Below are 21,303 nucleotides of genomic sequence, written 5' to 3' on the forward strand. Positions count from 1 at the left end.
GCTGATCATTAGCCAAGAAGACCACAGCCCCAAGCCACCAGTCGACCCGCATTGCGACGCCTATTCTCCAGAGATGCTGTAAAGATAATGTTGCATGTAAGCTGAAATTCTCGAACCATGTATCCTCGTCCGTGGACAGCCCATCTGCAACCTCCATAGAGGCTGGATCCAGGGGAATCTGTCCAGCAATAAACACCAGTCCGCCACCGGACTCAATTGCCTGACCTGGGCTGCTGGGCACGGTGATGGCTTGTGAGTACGGTCCTATATTCGCCGGTGCCCAGTACGATCGTGACTGGACATGCAGACCCTGTCTCATATCTCGCGGGCCCAGGTCAACAACGAAGGAAGCCATGACTTCCACCCCGTCCGGTAGACTGTCTCCACATGCCACCGTGACTCGGGCTGGAGGATTTGGCTTCTTGAACAAGGAGACATAGACCCCATTGACGGACGCAAAATCTTCCATCGATCGAAGGAGCACCGTAGCAAAGACGATATCTTCTGGCGCTCGCCTGCGGTGTCTCGGATCTGTATACGACTCCAGGATCTGCTCGAGCTTCTTAGAGATTCCGTTCATTTGTTCGCCCGCCCCAGGACCAGCCTCAGGAGCTGTAAGGTTCGATATCGCCCACAGGCTTCCATCACTCGATTGGGTTATGCCAATATCTGCCTGAGAACGACGTGTGATAGTTGTCGGTTGCAGATCAGCAATAGAATCCTCCTGATAAGCCTCCGACCTCGTCCGTATCTCGTTGAGAGCGCGCTCAAAAGAATCATCCAGTCTAGATGGTAGTCTCACAGACTCGGGTTGTATGCTGGCCGCGTTTGCTGCTTTTGGCACGCATTTTGCTTCCGTGATGGTGACATAACTCACGCCGCCGTCTCCCTTTCTGACCTGTCGATCTCGTTCTTCGACGACTATCCTCTGCTTCCAGAGGAAGTCGGGACCGTCGAGGGCCAGCGTCTCGTACTCTCCTCCCTCCCCCAGAACGGCTCCTCGAAGATCCTCCGCAGCAAACCTCCTCATCGCCTTCGCAATCTGCTTCCTCGTCTGGCCGTCCTGAGACGCGACATTTCCCCAAAGAAAATCGTCGTCCAGCCCTCCCGACGCGACCTTGATGATTCTTGACTCGCACCCACAGGAGGCCATGTCATCCAAGAGACCAGTATCCGAAGGAGGTATGGAATCAGACGATCCTTTCCGCTCTTCCGGTGGAGGTAAATGGGGATACATCCACAACCACGCAAGCGGGACGAGTCCCAAACGGCCGGCAACATTTTCGATCCTGGTTCGCTGGTACGTGGACAGAATGGCGCCGGCGGAGACGGCGTTCGCAGATGGATGCTCCCGCTTGATCCGCCTGAGCAGAGGGATCAAAGACTCAGTCTCGTCGTCGTCATGTCCCGGTACTGACTCTGCCGTCTGGTCCTCTGCATCGTTGCGGTACACTCCTGAGGTGTCCACCGCGCCTCCTGTGATGGGCGCCCGGTACAGTGGGATGCCTAGGGCGGTCTCGTAGAGAGGAATGACCTTGTACCCAACCGTCTGATACATGAAGCTGTCCATATCCTCCTGTTGCGACTCATCTGATCTTATAGGAGGATGAAGATTCGCCAAAGCCACCACCTGATGTCCATTTCTGATGCAGTGCAGAATCGAGTACAGGGAATCCTTCCCGCCGGATATCAGGGCAATAACATTCAGTCCTGACGATGTGTTGGAAGTCATGGTGATGGGGCAACGCCCTCCACCTATCTTATCGTGGAGGGGCAGCGACAGAAATTTTAAGAAAAAGAAGAAAAAAAAATCACCTAGCGAGCAGTCAATGTTCAAGCATGAATTGATTATAATCAAGCCTTGAGAATGATATACTTGATGAATTATCAGTCCCTAAACAATGCAGTGTAGAGCCAGGACATCTGGTGGTCAGTCGATGCGAAAAAAGGGGCGTGGATGACAAGCGTCCCTCAATGCAATACAAATTCTCCTCTGCCACCAAATGCAATGAAGATACCAAGGTATACTGCTTGGCGGAAGGACAAGGATAAGACTAACTCTTCACTATGCCAACATAAAATCGAAACCGCAAAGTGCAAGGTTGGAAGTTGCAGCTGGGGCATCCGAGACCCAAAGCCCACGACCGGACGAAAACTTGCACCCGCCGACTTAAAGAAGTTGGAACACCATCGACTACCCGCCCACGCAAGTCAAACAGCTGCCACATCGCACTACAAGGTTTAAAATCTAGGACTGAATATCACAAAATCTTGGTCATAAAATGATTCATTCGTATCTAATATTTTTTTGTTATTTTTTTTGTTTTAGTTTCTCGGCGAAATCAGCGCCAAACTAATGTAGTGAAAAATGCACGAAGATACATCGTGTTGCGAATTAGGGGGGATGATGCAGCAAATTTGCAGCAGGAGACCAAAGATACACATGTGCGAAAAGGGGTATGAGGAAATGACAGAAAAGAACAATAATACAGTTGCGTGGCCAGCACAAACATGGGTGGAAGGGGGGAGAAAGAAGGTGAAGTACAAAGTAATTACAATGCAGTAAAGGCATAAAAAAAGACAGATGAACGAGAAGGGAAATGAAGAGAAAACAATGTGGGTACACGAAGGGGGAAAAAAACAGCACTGATTAACAATCAGCATGAAGGACGGGAATAACGCAACGAACAATGCAGAGGGCAAGTTTTATGCTCGTATCCCACACCACTTTTTTCCACTTCAAAGAAGTCATCATAATCTCTATGCCATCAGATGAGACCTCCACTCCTTGCTCGCCGATGCCACAGATGATGAGCCGTGCAACGCGGCTTTCGTGTTGAACCGCACTCATCCTGTTGAGGAGACAAATGACGGTGACAAGGCATGTGCATTGGAGTAGATGTCTCAGATCACCAGAATGCCCAGTCCCAAGCGCCAACAGAGGGAAGAAAACAAGCCAATGAAAACCCAGCCCAACCAAAGATGTAGAAATTATGTTCAGAAGAAGGATTAAAGAGGCCTCCTATATTTTTGTGAGGCAATTATGTATGTCTCCTGGTCACATGTCATCATAATCTCAAAAGGTGAGGACGCTTAGTGAAACATGGTCCAATAATCCTAAGCAGATTCCTCGCGCTTGCGCTTCTTCTGGGGCCGACGATCTCCGGAACTTGAGGAGTCCGAGGCGACACTGGACGAAGACTCGCTTGTTGTGGACTGAGTGGCAGCCGCGTTGGCAGCCTCGTAGAGTACCGCGCCGAGAACACCCGCATCAGTCTCCTCATATGACTGAGTCGAAGGCGTGACATCGTTGGAGGTGTCAATCACACCCATCACAACCGAGCCACCACCGTGAGTTCGGGCATGCTGAGCGAGGTTATCACTGCGCGAGAACTTCTTGCCACATTCACTGCATTCGAATGGCTTGTCCTGAGTGTGGAGGGAGCGGTAATGACGCTTAAGGTGCTCCTGGCGACGGAAGCGACGAGAGCACAGAGAGCATACAAACGTCTTCGAAGGATCGTCCGTCAACGACTGCTTGCGACCCCGACGGTTGACAGGCACTGGCGGGGGAGCTGCACCATCCGACGAGCCAGAGACCGCAGCAGTGGAGTCGGTCTTCTCGTCGCTCTGAGTGCTACCCTGAGGAGCAGTTGCTTGGTCTTGAGTGGTGTTTCCGCGGCTGTTCACCGGGGGCTGGTTCTCCAGGGAATCATAAGCATCCGAATCCGTATCCGAGACAGGCTTCTTCTGCATCGACTTGCGAGAAGCACGCTTCTTGACCCTCATGTCTCCGGTCGCACTGTCGTCAGCCGGCTGCAGCTCCGAAAGAGAAATGGTAGTAGGAAGACCAGAACGCGCCAACGCGTCCTCGTCATCCAGATCCTCAAAGCCCTGCTCGCTCAGGAACTCGTCCTCATCCAGAACATATGGGCCCACCCGTTGCCTCTTGTCTCCCAGGTAGAATGTATTGGACGTGGACGGGGCGAAATCGGCAGCACCGCCGACCAGCTCTTCGTCTGAATCGAGATCAGAAAAACTGTCGAATGTCGGCAGGGTGCTCAAGGTCGCCTCCGCACTGCTGGAGAACGGAGCCTGCGAGGTCTCTGAGGTTGTAAGGGTCAGGCTCGAGCCTCCAAGGACCAACTTGTGCTCGTCGTCATCCCCAGAGCACAGCGTTGGCAGGGGCGGGAAATCGGCAGGGGCAGAAGTGGAGGCGCCAGGCTCGACGGTCAGCTGTCGGGGATCGCAGAAGTCGGAGCTCGAAGGCTCAGCAGGAAGATTGACAGGCTGCTGAGACGAAATCAAGGAATCGGAAACCGGGGAAGGGGATGGAGACAGGGAGGGACAAGACGCGTTAGCGGATAGGAGTTCCGACGCTTGGCTGGCGGTAACCGATGGCGGGTGGATAAAGACTGCGGAACGCACGGCGATTTGTTAGCATGGGCAGGCAACATCCACCAACATCCCACGTTCCAAACAAAGCCCGCTCCCTCGTTTGTTTTGCTTTATCTATTTTCATCCTCCCGTACACCTGCCTCCAAAAAAAAAACAAAAATAGTAGTCATCAAACTCACCTGGCGTCATCGGGGGAGAGTCTGATCGCGCCCACTCCGAGTTGGCCAGAATCTCCGTGTGCACCTCAGCCTCGCAGCCTTCCTTAACACCCTCCACCTTCTCTACAGGGAAGAATGAGCCGTTGACGGGAGTCTGCAGCATGCCACAGCTCGATGGGGGGCTGCTAATGGTGCTCCCGGAGGAGGAGAGAGGCGGCGTGGAGGGGAACCCATAGAAGTCAGCGTTGACGAATCTGGTGTCCAGAGGAAAGAGAGCGGGAGACTCCTGCTGGACGATGATTGTGGGCTTAAGGTGCGTTGGTTGCGGCGAAGCAATGGGGGTCATGCTCATCTGCTGTTGGAATGCGTTCTTCTGCGGGTGGCCATTCATCGGATGAGAAGTGTAGATTGGCTGCTGCGGCTGCGGCTGCGTCTGCTGTTGGAAAACCGGCATGGGCGCATGGAAGGCGGGCATCTCAGACGGGTGAGATGTGAACGCCGCTTGCTGACGCTGTTGAGACTCTACGTCTTGGTTGTAGAAATAGTATGCAGGCTGCCCGGGCATCGGACCTTGGGGCATCGAGTAAGGTGCCTCCATTGTACTGTTGCTTCCAGTCTTGCGTGGATGCTGTCAGCCCTCTGTCACGCTCGAGCGATCGGTCACGAAGCTGATGACTCACTGGTTCAGACCGGATGCAGTCAAGAATTAGAAATGGAGAGGGGCTTCCGAAGAAGTGGGATTATGGTACAATGCCGAAGGACACGTCTTGCCGGAATTATTAAAAACTAGTAGTATAGTATGCGGGGGATTAGATATAAAAATGCTCGAGTATGCGTCGCAGGCTATCGATAATAGTAGATAGGTAGTATAACGAGTATGCGCCGGAGGTGGACAAGCGTTATCCTCGAAAGAGCGAATGCCAAATGAGTGATGGATTAGCAGTCCCTGGTCTCTGGAGAACGATGTAATGAGGGTTGAAGCGGTTCTCCGATGTCGACGGCGAGGACAGAGGCCACCTTGGGAGATTAAGATGCCGTAGGATTAGAAAGGAAACGAGTAAGTGAACCCAAGTAGTATATGAATATGCCGGGGTTTCAAAGGAATGACAGGACCTTAGTCGAGGCAAGCCACACCAGAAGGGACGTGCTTCGATAAGGCACCGGACAAGAGCAAAAGCAAAAAAAAATAATAGAAAACTAATTACGAAAAATGAGGCATTAGAAAAAGGGCAAGACGGCCATAGACAACGAGAGACTGGGCCAAATTCGGGTATGATAGAGGGAAGGAGAGACGGACCGGGTGGACACTGGATTAAAGAGAGCGCGCGATGATCTGCCCGGTCGGTCCAACCTAGCAGACGTGCCAAAGTCGCCCGTATCGAGCGACTGGAGGACAGCCCACCGGCGCACAGCATCCACTCGGCAGACTAAGGACTGGTCGTGGGCGGGATTCGGGAGGATGGCGCAGCGCCCATCCCAGTCACGTCGATGCGCATATCAGCCAGCAGGAGGCCCCATGCGGTGGGCCAGTTGGCTGATGCGCCCAGGGACACGGTGAATCCAATGCGTCCCTCAGCGTCGCGAGCGAAGCCGGATTGGCAGGCTAAAGACAGCGCAGCGCTAGCGGCTGGTCAGGCAGGGCGGTGCCTGAGCGGATGCATCAGCACCCACCGCGCACCCACTCTTGGCCGGGGAACCCAAAAGCGCGCAGGTGGGTGGATCGTCCAGCACGAGAGATGGGAGATTGCAGCCGCCAATCTCGACCCGGTCTCGCGTTGGCAAATTGCGGAGAATAGGCGACGGGCGGCGCATGAGGCCCTAGGCCGCATGAGCACCGCTCGAGGCCGACTGATACCAGTTCCCAGCAGGCCTCCATCCTGTCACGGAACCGGCCGTCTGGGATTTTAGCCGTGGATGGCCGCTGCACTTCTCCCCCAAGTTCCAACTTCCCAAGAGAGACAGGGCGCGCTGCTTAGCCCGGCCGCTAGCAGAGACCGTTGTCGAGAGACGCTGAGGGCTAATCTGTGACTGCCAGGCCCTCCATCACCCACGACCACTGACAGTCCGCTGCACGCACCCTGCCAGGCTGCCACCCACCTTCCGGCGACAACGGGCGCTGGCATCGCTGTCCGCCCTGCCACAGCTGGGACTCGGGCCAGGCTCTGGAGATTTGGACCTGTCGTCGCAGCGTGCGTGGGCATGGCGAGGGGCTCGTCTCCAGCCAAGAAACGGATGGCGAGCGTCCGGCGGCGTCTCAAGCACTGACTGCCACACCAGATTCCTTGGGAGCGAGGGAGGGGACGACACTGGGCGACTCGTGCGAGCAATGAGGAGGCCAGGACGGCGCACACCGCAGGCTCGTAATCTTGGATGCAACAACGCGCGGGCACGGTGCCAATGAGCAGCGGCCGGTCCCTTGCGATGTGTGACCGACGGCCCTTAGCGGGCTGGGCCAGCCGGTTCCACCTGCCCGTCCCGGCCAGCGCTGGCGATAGCAACATGGGAATCCTACGCCTGTGCCACCACTGTGCTCGCCGTCGCCCCAAGAACAATTTTCTCTCGACCTTTCATCGCTGCTGTAGATGCAGTGTGGCAAGAACACCGTGAAACTCTCTCGAGCGCGAGTATCCATTGGTTGAGAGACGTAACCGCATTTGTGAAACACCGCTAGCCAGGTTATCGCAATAGCCTAGCTGGGTAGACAAAGAAGAAAGCTGGGGCTGACAGCCTGCCAAACGAAAAAAAAATCCCACCTTTACTCCAGATTCGGGCTGCATGCATGTCACATCGCTGTCATAGGTTGATACTTATCCAACTGCATGAAGTGATGGGGATCGATCCAACTACGTCTGCTGGTGTTGCAGCGAGAGATTACATACAGCAGATTCCGCAGATGCCGTCTTCGAGGTGTCAAAGAAAGAGATCTTAGGAAGCGGGGCGCCAGTACATAATGGCGTACAGAGAGCAATCTGAACATTCCACCACGGTTGGCTGCATGTGAACCATCTGCGCCCTAGTGCAGGAACACTGAATAAGTCTGCAGATGGAGTAATCCATCTCCGCAAAAGTTGTGGTTATGGCCGTTGAGATTGTTGATGCCTCTGCCGAGGCTTCGAAGAGGAGTTCTCTTCACCGCCTCCTGCCAGTACGGAGTACTTGCAGGACGCAAGACTTGCTGTTGTTTCAGACTCAGAGCAGCATTCGATGCTTGAAAATTCCAGGACGCGCAGAGACTGAAATGCAAGGGTGCTATCAAGTCACAAAACCAGACGTAAGAAAAAAAATTTTTCTTGTCGTTATCGATTGCGAATGAGAGCGCAATCAGGACGATAAAGAGTTGATAGGTCACGACATAAAGCCTGTCATGTTGACCAGTCGAGGCAGCACCAAACACTCCAGAAATCCATGTCAGACTCGTCCTGCACGCCCACATCACATTTCTTTTTTCTCTTGCGTGGACTGTGGAGGAGTAAGGTTTCGCGGGTCGAGCCGCTGACTGGAGGGCCGGCTGTGGAATCCTGGAAAGACAGTTGGTGGTGTGTCTACGGGATTGGTCCGTATAGATGTCTAAAGATAGAACTTTGGTTCTGGTTGCAAAAGCAGCAGCAGGACTTTGCCGCTGTCTGTAAGGGATGGACGTGATAAAGACAAGTCGTCATCATCCAACAATCGTGCATATGGGCAAGGATGCCCTGGTCTGTCGCATGAAACAGGTCGATGATGCTGTCGCACACACATGTCGAAAAAAAAAGAAACCAGGTAAAAATGCAAAAAGGAATCAGAAAGGAATGCCTTTGGCTGTCATGGTCTTGGCTGTAAACTGGACGTCCGTTCCGGGTTCCGGCCCCGGCGCAGTTAGTGAGCAATCAACTCCAACGCTCTGTCGTGCATAACGACGTCCAGCCTCAGTCTCAATTATCCATGGCTACTACCCTAATGCAGGCACAAATCCTGCTGGCAGAAAACCCTTGCTCTTGGAAATCCTGCTCGAGCAGCATGTGAGTGCTTTTTTTTTTCGAATGAAAAAAAAGACGACTAACAAGTAACAAAAGCCTCCAACGCGAGCTTCAGCGTCTCTTAGATTGTTACGATCTTAGGATCTCGCCTTCGAAGCATAGTCTGGCATACTAGAAGGCCGATGGCTTCGGAATTTGCCTCGCTGGCGGGTGGAGTGGTGGGGATAGTGTGTCCTGGACATCCGCATTGACGGACTGGTGAATACACTAACGAGGAGAGCCGGCGCCGCGGAAGGCCTTCCTGTCCTTAGACTGAAGCATGTGAATGGGTCTGATAAGTGTCGCGGTTGGCTGCATGCAATGGCTGCGAATGGCGTACGTTAGGCCTTCATCCGGCCACAGCCTTCTAGCCTGTAGCCGGCTCGGCTGGCACAGGCGGAGAAATGCCGACAGGTCCAAAAAAGTCGGCTCTGGAGACCTTTCCTTTAGTAGCACCACATAGTGCGGTGTACCGATCGCAGAGAGATCCTAGCGAGATATTGAAAACTGGAGAAAGCCGTGACAGTGGTGATGCTAAATACGCCACCGTATGCACAAGCGGAGGTTTTCTGGAACGTCAGACAAGATCCATAATTCCATAGTGCTCGAGTCATAATAACAGCAAGGATTGTAGAACATGCGACCAAGATGGGGAGAGAAACAGCTCGAAACAACGGCCGCATTACCACTGGAAGAAGCGGTGACAAGTCGAGGGTATGGAAGGACTTACGGCGGACAGTGTTCCTTCCACTTGCTCACTATCAGATCCCATCGGTAACCTCGGCGGGCTTTCAACTTGCAAGTCCTCGCCTCACGGTCTGCCTCGTCAGGCTCGTCTATTGGAAGAAGGATCTTCCTTCCTCTTGTGGAAACCGACGACCTTCTGGCGCGTTTCAGATTCAGATTGACACGGACTACTGTCTCCGGCGCTCTGGGAATCGTCTCTGAGGCGACTCCAAGGTCCCGGATAGCGGTGATGCTATCTGCACTACAGAGAATTGGGTTCGACGCCGTGAGGAGCCGTCTCACAGCTGGCCAATGAGGTGCAGCCGCGAGCAGTGGAAGATGGAGAAGCTCCAGACCGCGTTGCTGGACAGCGCGGCTTAGCAGCAGCGCTGGACTAACGGCGATGGTCGCGGACTGGTTTCCACGATAGTTCTAGTCGCCTATGCGATATCCAGATAGCCGTTGCTCAGAATTGAGCGCTGACTATTATCTCCCCGCGATATTCCGAAATTAACCAGCCGTCGCGAAGAGAGTTTAGGTCTCAGAAAAAGCCTCACGTTGGAGGAATATCATTGATGGGAGGTTTCGGGGACATCACGCGAACTGCCGATGTCGCTGTCCGAATGGACTGGGCGGTGCGAAACCGACCATCTTGTCCACTGCGCACCTCATGACACGTGCCGGGTTCGTCGCGCCTGGCCCGATTAAAATTGACAGAGATTGCCGCGCGCGTATTTGGGAGCTGTCAATTGAAGCCATTCTCCATAGAACTTTCCAGGCGGAGGAAGGGAAACGGTCGGAAGCGCTGAACGCTCAGGACGGCCGCACGTGTGCAGCGAAGAGGCCACCGTGTCGCTTTCCAGACGCAGTGCCAGGCTTACCCGATCCGGCAAGCAACCTGACCCACGGCGGCACTGGTGAGGCGCTTCCAGACCGTTGTAGACCCCGATCGTACGATGCTGCTGCGTGTGCGCTGACAGAGGGCGAGTGGCTGTGAGAGCGTCGCTGTCACGGCGCAAGTTCCTCGGTCCCCGACGGGCGGTCAATGGCCATTCTTGCTGACGCACAAGATGGCGACAAATCGACCATTGCTTGCGAAGGCCCGTCTCCTTCAGGAATTCGGGTCGTTCCCCCGCAATTTCGATGGTTCCAAAAATTGAGACTGCCGAATTGACTAGGAACCATCTCATCCGGGCGACCATTCCCCACAGTCGATGGCCGATCATCGCCGCACAAGACTAAGCGGCTTTGAAAGCCGGTCCTGTCGACAGCCAATGTCCGTGGATTGTTGACTTCGCTAAAGTCTTGACTTTGAAGTCTTGCCATGGTAACGCCGCCAAGTGATAAGCTTCTTGACGGAGTCCTCCATCCGCATTGCGCATTATGCAGGTACCGAGATGGCCAGGTACACTGTGAGGACCTTGTTGTACGTGCGTTTGAGTTTGTGCTCCAATAATATAACTTTCCGGAGAACTATTTTGCCGCACTGTTCACAGCAATCAATAGTGACGCCACGATCTACGAGTACCTCGTGGTCTAGTACAAATCACGCACCTTACCCAAGTCTGGAATCCTCTCTTTCAATAATAATCGCTTGGCATGCGGTGTGAATTTGAAACGGTGAACCGTCTCACGGAGTACGGATTATTTTATTCCGTGCGAGCCTGACAACGACGAAGGCGTACTCCGGAGTAATCTGTACCGGCTAGTCTAGGCGCACGTGCTTTCAGTTATGGATGATCTGCATCGACTATGAGACCGGCTCAACATCGTCAGCAAGAGCTTTTCCTGTAAGGGAAACACAAGACTATTCCTAACCTTAAGTGTTGATACGAACACCCCTTTAGGTTAAACTCCGAAATCATACTTCTACCAAAAATACAACTAAATCTGATTGTCATAACCTCCCAGTTATAATATTATAATTAATAGTTACATGAGAGAGAGAAAGGCAGGCATTAGAACAGTTTTAAACATAAAAAAATTCATGATCAAATTCTCTAGCATTTCTTGTTGAAAAACGATTTCAGGGCTTAACCTAAAAAAAATTTAGCGGGGTGTGGATAGTAAAAGGCGTCGTCCATCAAATTGGATTCCCCTAACCTATCTAGGTGTATACCTCGGACTGACAAAACAAAGCTGCGTGTATTGGTGATAGATTGTCTATAGTTCAAGGCACATAGTAGCAATACAATTCAAAGCTTCTTATTCTGATTTCTTACCTCAACCCCAAATAACAGAGTCTTTTGTAATCTCTTCAATACCAGGCTCATGATCCAAGACTTGACCATCCTTAAGCCAAGTCTCGACGCCTGGGGTTGGTCCTCCCAGTTCACCGGTTTCATACATGTTGATCAATTTGAGGATGTTCTTTTTCTGGAATTGCCATTTCTCGTCTGAAAGAAATTCCTTGAGCTGTTCGATCCTTATCTTCGGGTCAAGGACGTAGGGAGCTGGTCTGTCGAAGTTTAATGGTTCGCTTGTCATTATGGTGAAGTTGTCCAGGCCAAGAGGAAGATTTGCAACACATCTCAACTGCAAGAAAAATGGTCTGAGATTTGTCTTGAAATGACAAGATGTTGTCATACGAGGACTGTCGAGTATCGACTGATGGAAGCTGGATGCTGACGGAACAAGGGCATCACGGGGCCGCTAAACCATGTAGGGCAGTGCCCCGGCACTGACCAGTCAGAATAAATCTTGCCGGAGGATCCGGGACAGGTCAGCCAGATCGAGGCCTGTCTATAGCAGTGGGCCAGTGACAGGATAGTATCATGATCGTCAGTCGGTCTGTCGACTCGGACAGTCGGACTCGTCCTCGACTTCAACTGCCACCATCCGTCTCCGGTAGCCGAGACGAATTCTGTCAGTGTCAATCTGCCAGGCCATACTGTAGTCAGACAGGATCTACGGCGAGAAAGCGAACAAGCGAAGCAATTTTCGGTAAATCTACACCATCATACGTCCGGACGGAGTACTCCGTACGGAGTAGAATACTCCAGTGTCCACTGAATCGAGATATACGCCACTAACTAATAACAAAAGTCAAGATCGTATAATTCGTGATCTATTGAACTTTCAAGGATTGATTCCAAAACACAAGAAACAGCAAAAAGATTCTCGAAAATGTAAATCTCTGCAGTATTGAGTTTGCGATCGGCGGAAAATCGAGCTGATTGTGCAATCTGATCAATCAATGATTGCTGTTCAGTGACCTTTACTGGTCAGTCATGACTCGTGAGTCGTGACTCATACTCCACAGACTCGAGAGCGCAGATTACGAGCTACGGCCTACGTACGCTACGGAGAATTTTATTATCCCAAACCAGCGGTCACAGGATCATTATTCTAATTCCTAAGTAGTAGTCCGTCTGTACGGAGTATTTACTCCGTACTCGGAGTCGGTGCAGACGGCAGCAGAATCACAGCCAGGTCCAGCCCAGCCAGCTAAACCTCACTAATAATCGAACTAATTATCGGACTACGTGATTCCGGACAATAACTACCTTACGGCCGGGAGATCCCCGGGCCCTGGGCCTGGCAAGGTCCAAGACTTCCAAGTCGCAACGGCTTTTCTTGGTCCTGGGCCCTGGACCTGGCTAGCATTATTACGGAGTATTATTGAATTGAGGCTTGAGCACTGTCCAGACACCAGACGCCACTGTCCGAATTCAGTGATTCGTTGGCCGATCCTAGTCATCCTACAGCGCAAGCTATGGCTATGCTAAGACGTACGCAGTATGCGTCAGACTCAGTCTCAGCCAAGAGGTGGATAAATGTTTCTAACAGGAATACGACTGGCAGAGAGAATCTCCATAATCGCACCGAGAACGGAGTACTCTGGCGTACTCCGTACTGTTATTATCATCGTCGCTTTGCACATATCCCGCCTCCGGCTGCGTACGAGAGACAGCCGTCTGAAATGGACATGCTTCGTATAGAAGAACTTGAACTGTTGAGATTCCAGCAAGAACAAGAAAAAAAGACCTCCATTTTATGACATGACTCGTTAGCCAGTGCAAGCAAGTCTACTGTATCCTCGACATGCCAACAAACAAACAGGTAATTAGGTCAACAGTGGGGAAAGAACAGAAGCAAAAGACATAGAATTCAATTCAACATTTTCCCTAATTATTGTCATTGCAATAATTACGTGGATATCCTCCGTCCAACCAGATATATCAAGTCATCAACAGCAACAGCAACAGCAACAGTCTCCAGCTGGATATAAGCATTAATTAGATACCCCAGGCATAAACAGTCCCTACTTACATAATCGCGCCAAGAACAGCACACAAACCAGGCAAACCAGGCTGCCCAGAAACCAGCCTAAACCCAACTAGTACTAGGAAAACCAACCACAATAAAAAACCGCCAGCACACACAAAAACTTTTCTCTTTTTTTCTTTCTTTTCTTCTCATCGTGCGGCAATGACGCAACGAATAAATAAAAGTTTCCCGTGTTGCCTGGACATATTCTTCAAACCGTTGTCTCCCAGGTGTCAGTTGCGTCAGAGAACAATGTGATAATTGCTAAGCACCGGTTCTTGCTTTTATGGTCTCTTTTTCGTGTTTTCTTAAGCGAGATGGCCATTTGGTTTGGGATCGGACATATCTCTTTTTTTTTTAAAAAAAAAGCTAGATAGGATAGGATAGGATAGGATAGTGAGATGAATGGAATGAGATTGAGAGATCGAGTGGAATAATGTGTTTTCTGCGAAATAGAAGGGTTTGTTGAAGTAGATTGTGATTTTGTAGAGTTTTTTGCACCTTGGTATCTGGAGTAGGATCTCACCTAAGTATACTACCTACTACCTAGCCATGGAGTTGCTTGTTTCACCTACGTATACGGTAGAAGATCAATGCTAAATGAATCTACTTCATACTTTTCAGACAGGAGAAACAATGTCATCCGAGTACTTCTAGTCTACTCCCCCGGCTCATCGCCAATCTTCTCCAGTTTACCCATCTCCCTCTTCTCGCCAGTCTCACCAAACACCCTCAGCCGGTCCACCCGGATCTTCTCGCGGTCCCCGTCCCCGTCCACGAAGAAGATGACCAGCGAGGTAACCTTCTGGAACTTGACGAACCGCAGCTCCACCTTGGCCGTGCCCGTCTTGCTATCCCAGTCCTGCGGCTCGATCGTCACCGTCTGCACCGGCTCGATGTCCTCCGCCTCTTCGAAGCCCAGGATGTGCGGATGGTTGGTGTACAGACGGAGCGTCTTCGGCCGCATCGGCAGTTCGTCCTCGTCCTCGCCCTCGCCGGCCGAGCTAGGCGGCAGCGACGTGACCTGCAGGGAGTGCACTTTCAGCGTCGACTGGAACGGCACGTAGAGCATCAGCTGCTCGTCCGTGTCGCTCTCGACCCAGTCGGCACCCTCGCCTGCCTTGGCCTTTCCCTTGTCCCCGCCGCTGGCTGTCAGAGCAGACGGTTTCGACGTGTCGAAGAGCACCTTCGCAGATCCTTTCTCGCTGTCGCGGTTCAGAACGTCGATGTCCTTGATCTGTACCTGGTCCGTAACGTCGTTGTAGTTCTTGGGAACAGCTGCGCCGACCCAGCCACTTGGTCCTCCGCTCGACTCGCCAAAGCCTTCTCCTGAACCACCGCTCTCGACAGCGTTCGCCTCAGATGCCAGTTTCCGAACCACCTCGGAGAGCTTGTTGGGATCCGCGCCTCGGACGGTCGACACGACTCGAGCGTTCTTAAAGACCATGAACGTTGGCATCCTGCATTGTAATTGCATCATCTGTCAGTCGTATTCTTTTCGTAGACAGTATCACGGGCTTTCTTAGCTGACGTACGCTGTGATGCCATACGCTCTCGCTATCTCTTGTTGTTGATCAACATTGACCTTGGTAAAAGTGATCCGATTCGGACGAGACAGCTGGTTCGCCAGCTGCTCGTACATAGGTGCGATCGCCTTACATGGTCCGCACCAGTCTGCGTAAACTGTAGGGAAAACCCACCAAGGTCAGCGCGTGGTTAACAAAAAAGTCATCTAGATATTTTATCGCGGAAGCGGGGTTGAAGGCGGGGGAGGGGAGGAAGATAAAATATGTATGTCATCATCAATCTCAGCTTTCGCATTGCGGAATAAGGTGCAACCCACAGTCTGTGACCACTATCGTCGAGGACGATAGAAGAGAGCTAAATTGCTCCTTTGATGATATGTTGACGAGACTCGACATCTTGGCGGCAGGCAAAGGAGACCCTGGCGGTGGAGGGGAAGAATTGGCAGGTTTGGTTGGAAGTTCCGTCCCCCGCGAGACGGGAGTTTGCTGCAACGCGCGCGCTTCGCTAAGAATGGCAATATGATATAAACTAGGCAGGCACCTCTGTTGACAACAAGCCCTAGCAAATTCACAGGGTGAAGACTACGATATGACGGTCTATTAAGGGACAATAAAAAGGAAGAAATTAAATAAGTAAATATTGTGCTGAGTATTCTACGTCTGGTGATTGAAGCTGCTAAAGTCGTCATTATAATTTCTGTTCAAACAGGATAATAATTCCATCCAAACGTATTTCCTCTGGTCCACTGCACCATTATCACATGGCCAAAAGTTTGCTATTCGCATTTACCAGACTCTTTCAAGTACCGTTGCACAGAAGGAACTCGACCTGAAAGTCCAGTATCAATATCCACTGATTGAACTGCCCCCATTAAGGCAGGTTCAAACTGCCCATAATGATGCGACATTGGTAGGCTCTGCTCAATGCCGAAGCCTGAAGGTCCCTGCATGGATGCCATCCTGGGTAGATCCCGGCGATGATCCAAACTGTAGTGATGCTCTGCTCAGCATCGAATAACTCTCGTTTGAAGACTCCTAGGACGTCAGCGTCACCGTTCTCCTTTCCAGTCACTGGGCCCTTCGCATCTTGTCAACGAAGTTGTTTGATCGCGCGGGCTAGATAGAGCCGGTGTGGAGGCATCAACATCCCTTGACATCCCTCGCGCGAAGTTCGACGCAATACTTCTGGTCCAACACAACGTATCTCTCAGGTTTTTGCGTCACCATCGCCTTCCTCCGCGACAGCAAAGAGAACCTTCATCCACAGACTACATCCACGGCACCCGATCACGATCTCGCCATGCTGAGCCTCCCTTTCCAGTTCCTCCTCTGTCACCACAAATCCCTTCTCATCTCCGCACCTGCAGCCGCGATACCAGTAAGCACCAGGTTCTTCCAACTCATCCTGTGTGTCTCCATTTGGCTCCGGTCCCTCCTCGTAGTTCAAATCCTCAAGATCCACGACTTCCAAGCCCGTGTGAAAAGCGTCCGCACTCTTCAGCTTCTCTCCCGATCTTAGGCGCTGGAGACGCAACGCACGGTCATATTCCGCTCGCTGGACTGGATCGGACAGCGTCTTGTACGCATTCGTGATTTCGTCGACCGTAAATGTATGTGTTTGTGGTGAGTCGCAGGCAGATACGGATGCCTTCGCAGCAGGCGGTTTTTTGGCAAGCGCACTGCCAGCTTTGTCCGGGTGGTACTTCAAGAGCGCTTTGTGGTAAGCAACCTTGATCTGCTGTTTCGAAGGGACCGAGGACGAGCCCGTAAACGGGAGATCGAGGACCTCGTAGAAGTCAACTGGTTCAGATTTTGTCATTTTTTCCCTTTGCTGCGGCCTGGATTGCATCCGGGCCGGCGGCACGTCACTTCAAGAAAACAATGACCGTTTATGGGGCCACATGTCCAGAGATCGACTATGAGAAAGTCAGTAACAAGCTGCTGTCACGCAGCTAGCGCTAGCATATCTCTAGTGTGTATGTGAGTGTGTGCAGTTGAGGTTGAGATCGTTGCTTGCGAAAAGAATTTGGCCCTGGAACTAACTGGTGGGGTGAAATGAAGGTCCACCCGCAACCATCATATCGCTATCGAGGAATCGGCCAACAAACAACACCTATCGCCACAGAGCAATCCAGATCAACAGGGGTCTGAAAAGGCAGACCAATTAACTTAACAGATATTCTAGGCGGATAAATAGTTTAGTTGCCGAGGCGCATGGATTGCAATTCCCTAGTCATGCCCGCTCTTGGATCTGTTCTATACCTGAAGTTCGGATAGGGCTGGAGAAGTAGAGAGCAGGTACTTGTCAAGTGATTTCGGTGAAAGATAAACAGTGTCAGTAACGAGACTCTGGCAGGCTACGGAGTACATCGGTGGATCTCTAAAAGTTCGCCTATGAAGGATCACTTGGCCGTTGTTTGGAGACGTGCATGCCAACCTCGGGCAAGAATATATATATACCATATGCCACCACGTGTAGACCTTATTTCTCTAACAGGAGGTCATACTGCGAGCGAACCATAGACAAGGCTAGGATATGATGGAGTGACCAATGAGACCATAATACACGAAATGATATTGGGGTTATCTATTTTGTACAGCTTTACTTCGCACATCTATGGCCGCAAATGCTCTGCCAGGTTTCCCTAAAGCAGGGATCCAAACGCGGAGCCGCCATACGCTATATAGCGACAAAAACACAGGAAAACCTGTGACAAAACTCCAGAAAACCAAGAGACAAGACGAGACCGAAACAGGACGGCCCGGCCAAAACCTAAAAAGCACATTAGATATCAACGGAAAAAGTCACCGGTATCGAAGCGGCAAAGCGCTGAAATCATGCGGCAAAAATAATCAGAGGCACTATGTAGAGATTTCTTTACGAGCTGGTCTTGAAGGTCCAGCGGTCCTCAGGCTTGGAGGTGAAAGGCACACCAAGCTCGAGCAGCTTGACAAAGGCGTCGGAGAAGTCCTTGAAGAAAGCGTCACTGTCCTTAGCGTAACGCTCCACGTGCTTCCGGAATTCCTTGTCCTTCACGAGGGCAATGTCGGTAGGAAGCATCATCAGGGTCTTGGTGGAGTTGTCAGTGTACTGGGCCGGACCGTTCCACTTTCTCCACGACCACTTCTCCTCAAGCAGGAGTCTGAAGAACTCGTTGGAGAAGACCGTGGGGCTGAAGTCCCAAGGACCCTCGTAACCAGAGCGGTCCCGGTGTGCACGACCCAGGGAGTGGGCACCGATGAGGGCGACCATCTCGCGGTCATCGAAGCCCATGCGTCCGAAAATGTCGCGGATATGCTTCTGGTCCTTGGAAGCGTCAGGGAGACGTCCGTCCGGGGTGCAGGCGGTGAAATCCTTGTCCTGACGGCCGGGTCTCCAGGGGATCGTAGGGCCCTGCATCTCCTGGATGGCACAGACACCGGCAAGGGTCCAGAGGTCGGAGTAGGAGATCCATGGGAACTTCTCTATCACATAGGTTAGCGAGAGCGAACCCCCCACCAGGGGAAAGGAAGAAGTGCAGACATACCCTTGACAGGCTCAAGGAAGTCCCGAGCCACCTTGAGACCAGCGTTGGCGCCGTGCTCAGACTCGGGAGCGAATCTCATGGTGGCACCGTTGCTGCCTCCAGTGCCAGTCTCCTTGTCGTATGTACCACTACGCGTGCCATGCCAGCCGAACAAGAACCTGAAGCTCATGTTAGCACTCCAAGAACCGTTCCGCTTTTTTTGTGTTGGTAACCACATACCGGTCCATAGCTGCCATCATCGTAGTCGTCTTTCTCGGCAAGAAGACGGGCGATCTCATCATAGACCTTCTGGTAGTCTTCCTTGGTTGGGACGAAGGGGCCGCTGGCCTTGGCCTTCACATCTCCGTTCTGGTAGAAGTAGTAGCCCACGCCACCCGCGGCGGCGAGACCAATACCCCAGATGAGGGGGCTGTTCGAAGACTTGCCAGAGCCAGCCTCAGACGAATATCCCCGGCGAGAGGTGGCGCGCAGGGTCTGGGCAGGGAGAGCGAAGCGGGCGTTGCGAGCAACGGGTCTGAGGGGGTTGGACCGGGCGACGGCCCGGGTGAAGGTCCTCGCAGCAGTGGCCATGGCGTTCAATCGAGATCAATCGAGTCGAACGACAGATGGGTAAGGAAGAGAAGGCGTACGGACTGAGACGACCCAAGCTCGACTGGTCGTGTGAGACGTCAGTCGATAAACGTGAGTCCGCAAAAGATGCTAGTGAAAGAGGAGAAGCAAAGAAAGAAAAGAGACATGCGGAGAGGACGCAGCAGATAAGGGGCGGGAGGGGAAGGAGGCCAAACAGAGAGAAGCGGTTCGAAGGTGTCGGATGCTGGGTGACCAATTGCAGCGCTTCCATTGGCTCGACAGCTTCTGGACCTCATTTTCTCAGTCAGCAGCTGCAGCTCCTCCGCGTTTCGTCCTCGGTTCTCCACCGCTTAGCGGTTGTTGGCTTGGATATAGTTACCTGGGCTGGTTAGCAGGGACCAGTGGAGATGACATGATGCAACCGCAGGGCCTGCTGGAAGCTGACGTGACAAGAAGACTTAGATCGTCGCCTGCCGGCAGTGTAGTAATAACGACAAAGCGAACTCGTTCCGCGTTGGCTTCCAAGCGTCCTGGCCATCGTGCGCGGCAGATGACAGGGTTGCCATCCAGCAGGGACCTGTTCCAGGTACTGGAGGCACCGTGCCTTAGTAATCGGATGCAGGCGATGGGCCGGTGGTTCGACCCCCGCAGTTGAAGGCGATCAGATTGGCCACATGGCGGCAACCCATTAGGTTCTTCCGATCCAATCCGAGGGTAGCCAGCTCGCTGGTCGCCACGCTTGCCGTCAATGAATTGCTTCTGGTTCCAGGCTTGGATTATTACTAAAGGGACGGCTCAAATTCACCATCAGCAGGGTTTTCGGTAGTGGCCAGTCTCTTTCCCTACATAGGTACCGGAGGTAGGAATTCCGTACCCTAGGTTGCGGGTGCCGGCTGTGACCTGTGTCCGATCTATGGAGTACATACCGACTTTAACCCAACCGGCTAGTTCCCTTGCCACACTCCAGATCAGGTAGAAAATAGGCTCGACCTAATACAAGATTAGGCACGGAGTACTATATGCGTAGCAGAGAGCTTCCGTCAGTCACAGGCGTCTTTTGCGCTCCGAATTCGTAGCTTCATCAGCACATGAGATCTTGTAGATTGCTAGGATTCAGAGTTGGGAGTTGGCTGGTGGTGTCAATTTATTGCTGACGATAAAAGGTGGCATTGTCTATCTTGTCGATTGTATATCGGTCACCATTTCCAGGCAGTGCCTAGACCGGTTGGGATGAACACGCAGGATGATCGAAATCAGTCACGGAGCTGGAGACCCGAAATCAGCAGCAGGGCAGAGCATCAAATGCACATGCAACATGCTCATACCAGACTTGATGATAGGGTTTTGCCAGCTTTCCAATCAAGTCTTCATACCTGCGGTTATGAGAACAGTTTTCATAGGATCGGATTGCGAGGTCGATCAATAATTGGTGTAGGGCAACGTAACCTGCATGCACGAGGAAACCAGCAGGCCGGATGAAAATTGTCTCTTTCCCTTAATCAAATGTCGGAGGTATTGACGGCTCGACTTTGCTGTACCATGGTAGGAGAAGTTCTGAGGTCGACCTCCATCTTTGAATCATTAGTGCGCGTTTGTTGGAAACAAAAGCATTTTCCTCCGTGTCTTTAGATTTGGATATTTGTTTCGTACTGCCGGCAAACCATATCTAGGCACGAACGTATCTCTCCAATCATTGCCCGCTCTGCATGACCTGCGCTGACACGGTCAAAAAGCCCATATCACGTACTCAGCTTCAAATAACTTGCAGCACGCGTTCAACAAGTGGGAATACTGCAAGCTCAGCCTCGCCAAGTCCGATTGGTGTCGAATTTCGCGGATGTTCTGCGAATGGCGCCAAAGGAAGTACATGATCGATGTTGTTCAACGAGATGGTAACAACGACATCTGATATCAGAGCAGCAAATCATGAGAAATTGAAAAAAATCTGATGCCAAAGAATGACAACTGATATAAAGCTGCAAAAAAGAGTCCACTCAGATGGTAATATGGCACCAGAAGCCGCAGCCAATGCTGATATGTAGATCACAGGTCTCAATTTTCTTGATTCCATTCAACCGGTGAACAAAAATAACTCGAATTCGGTATAGGTTAGATTCTGCATTCATGCCTAAAA

The 21,303-nt window shown here is 51.9% G+C and overlaps 4 protein-coding genes across 4 annotated transcripts; all 4 read right to left on the minus strand.

Moving 5' to 3' along the window:
* Positions 1–1,732, minus strand: T310_0812 (putative ATPase; the record flags this gene model as incomplete). The annotated part of the gene is made up of 1 exon (XM_013476265.1): positions 1–1,732. A coding segment is annotated over one exon (1,732 nt), but the record flags the coding sequence as incomplete, so codon positions are not given.
* Positions 1,733–3,117: 1,385 nt separating this feature from the next.
* On the minus strand, positions 3,118–5,154 carry T310_0813 (C2H2 transcription factor (Seb1); the record flags this gene model as incomplete). Its single annotated transcript, XM_013476266.1, has 2 exons — positions 3,118–4,415; positions 4,578–5,154. 2 exons carry the CDS (start codon positions 5,152–5,154, stop codon positions 3,118–3,120), a joined length of 1,875 nt encoding a protein of 624 aa, XP_013331720.1.
* Positions 5,155–14,204: 9,050 nt separating this feature from the next.
* On the minus strand, positions 14,205–16,891 carry T310_0814 (Thioredoxin; the record flags this gene model as incomplete). The annotated part of the gene is made up of 5 exons (XM_013476267.1): positions 14,205–15,006; positions 15,082–15,229; positions 15,390–15,631; positions 15,880–15,934; positions 16,297–16,891. 5 exons carry the CDS (start codon positions 16,889–16,891, stop codon positions 14,205–14,207), a joined length of 1,842 nt encoding a protein of 613 aa, XP_013331721.1.
* Positions 16,892–17,950: 1,059 nt separating this feature from the next.
* Positions 17,951–19,169, minus strand: T310_0815 (Cytochrome-c peroxidase; the record flags this gene model as incomplete). Its single annotated transcript, XM_013476268.1, has 3 exons — positions 17,951–18,537; positions 18,600–18,828; positions 18,885–19,169. The coding sequence occupies 3 exons, from the start codon at positions 19,167–19,169 to the stop codon at positions 17,951–17,953; spliced, it is 1,101 nt and encodes a 366-aa protein (XP_013331722.1).
* Positions 19,170–21,303: the final 2,134 nt, after the last annotated feature.

Source organism: Rasamsonia emersonii (assembly GCF_000968595.1).
Source record: "Rasamsonia emersonii CBS 393.64 chromosome Unknown ctg1118621759965, whole genome shotgun sequence".
NCBI classification, from domain to species: domain Eukaryota; kingdom Fungi; phylum Ascomycota; class Eurotiomycetes; order Eurotiales; family Trichocomaceae; genus Rasamsonia; species Rasamsonia emersonii.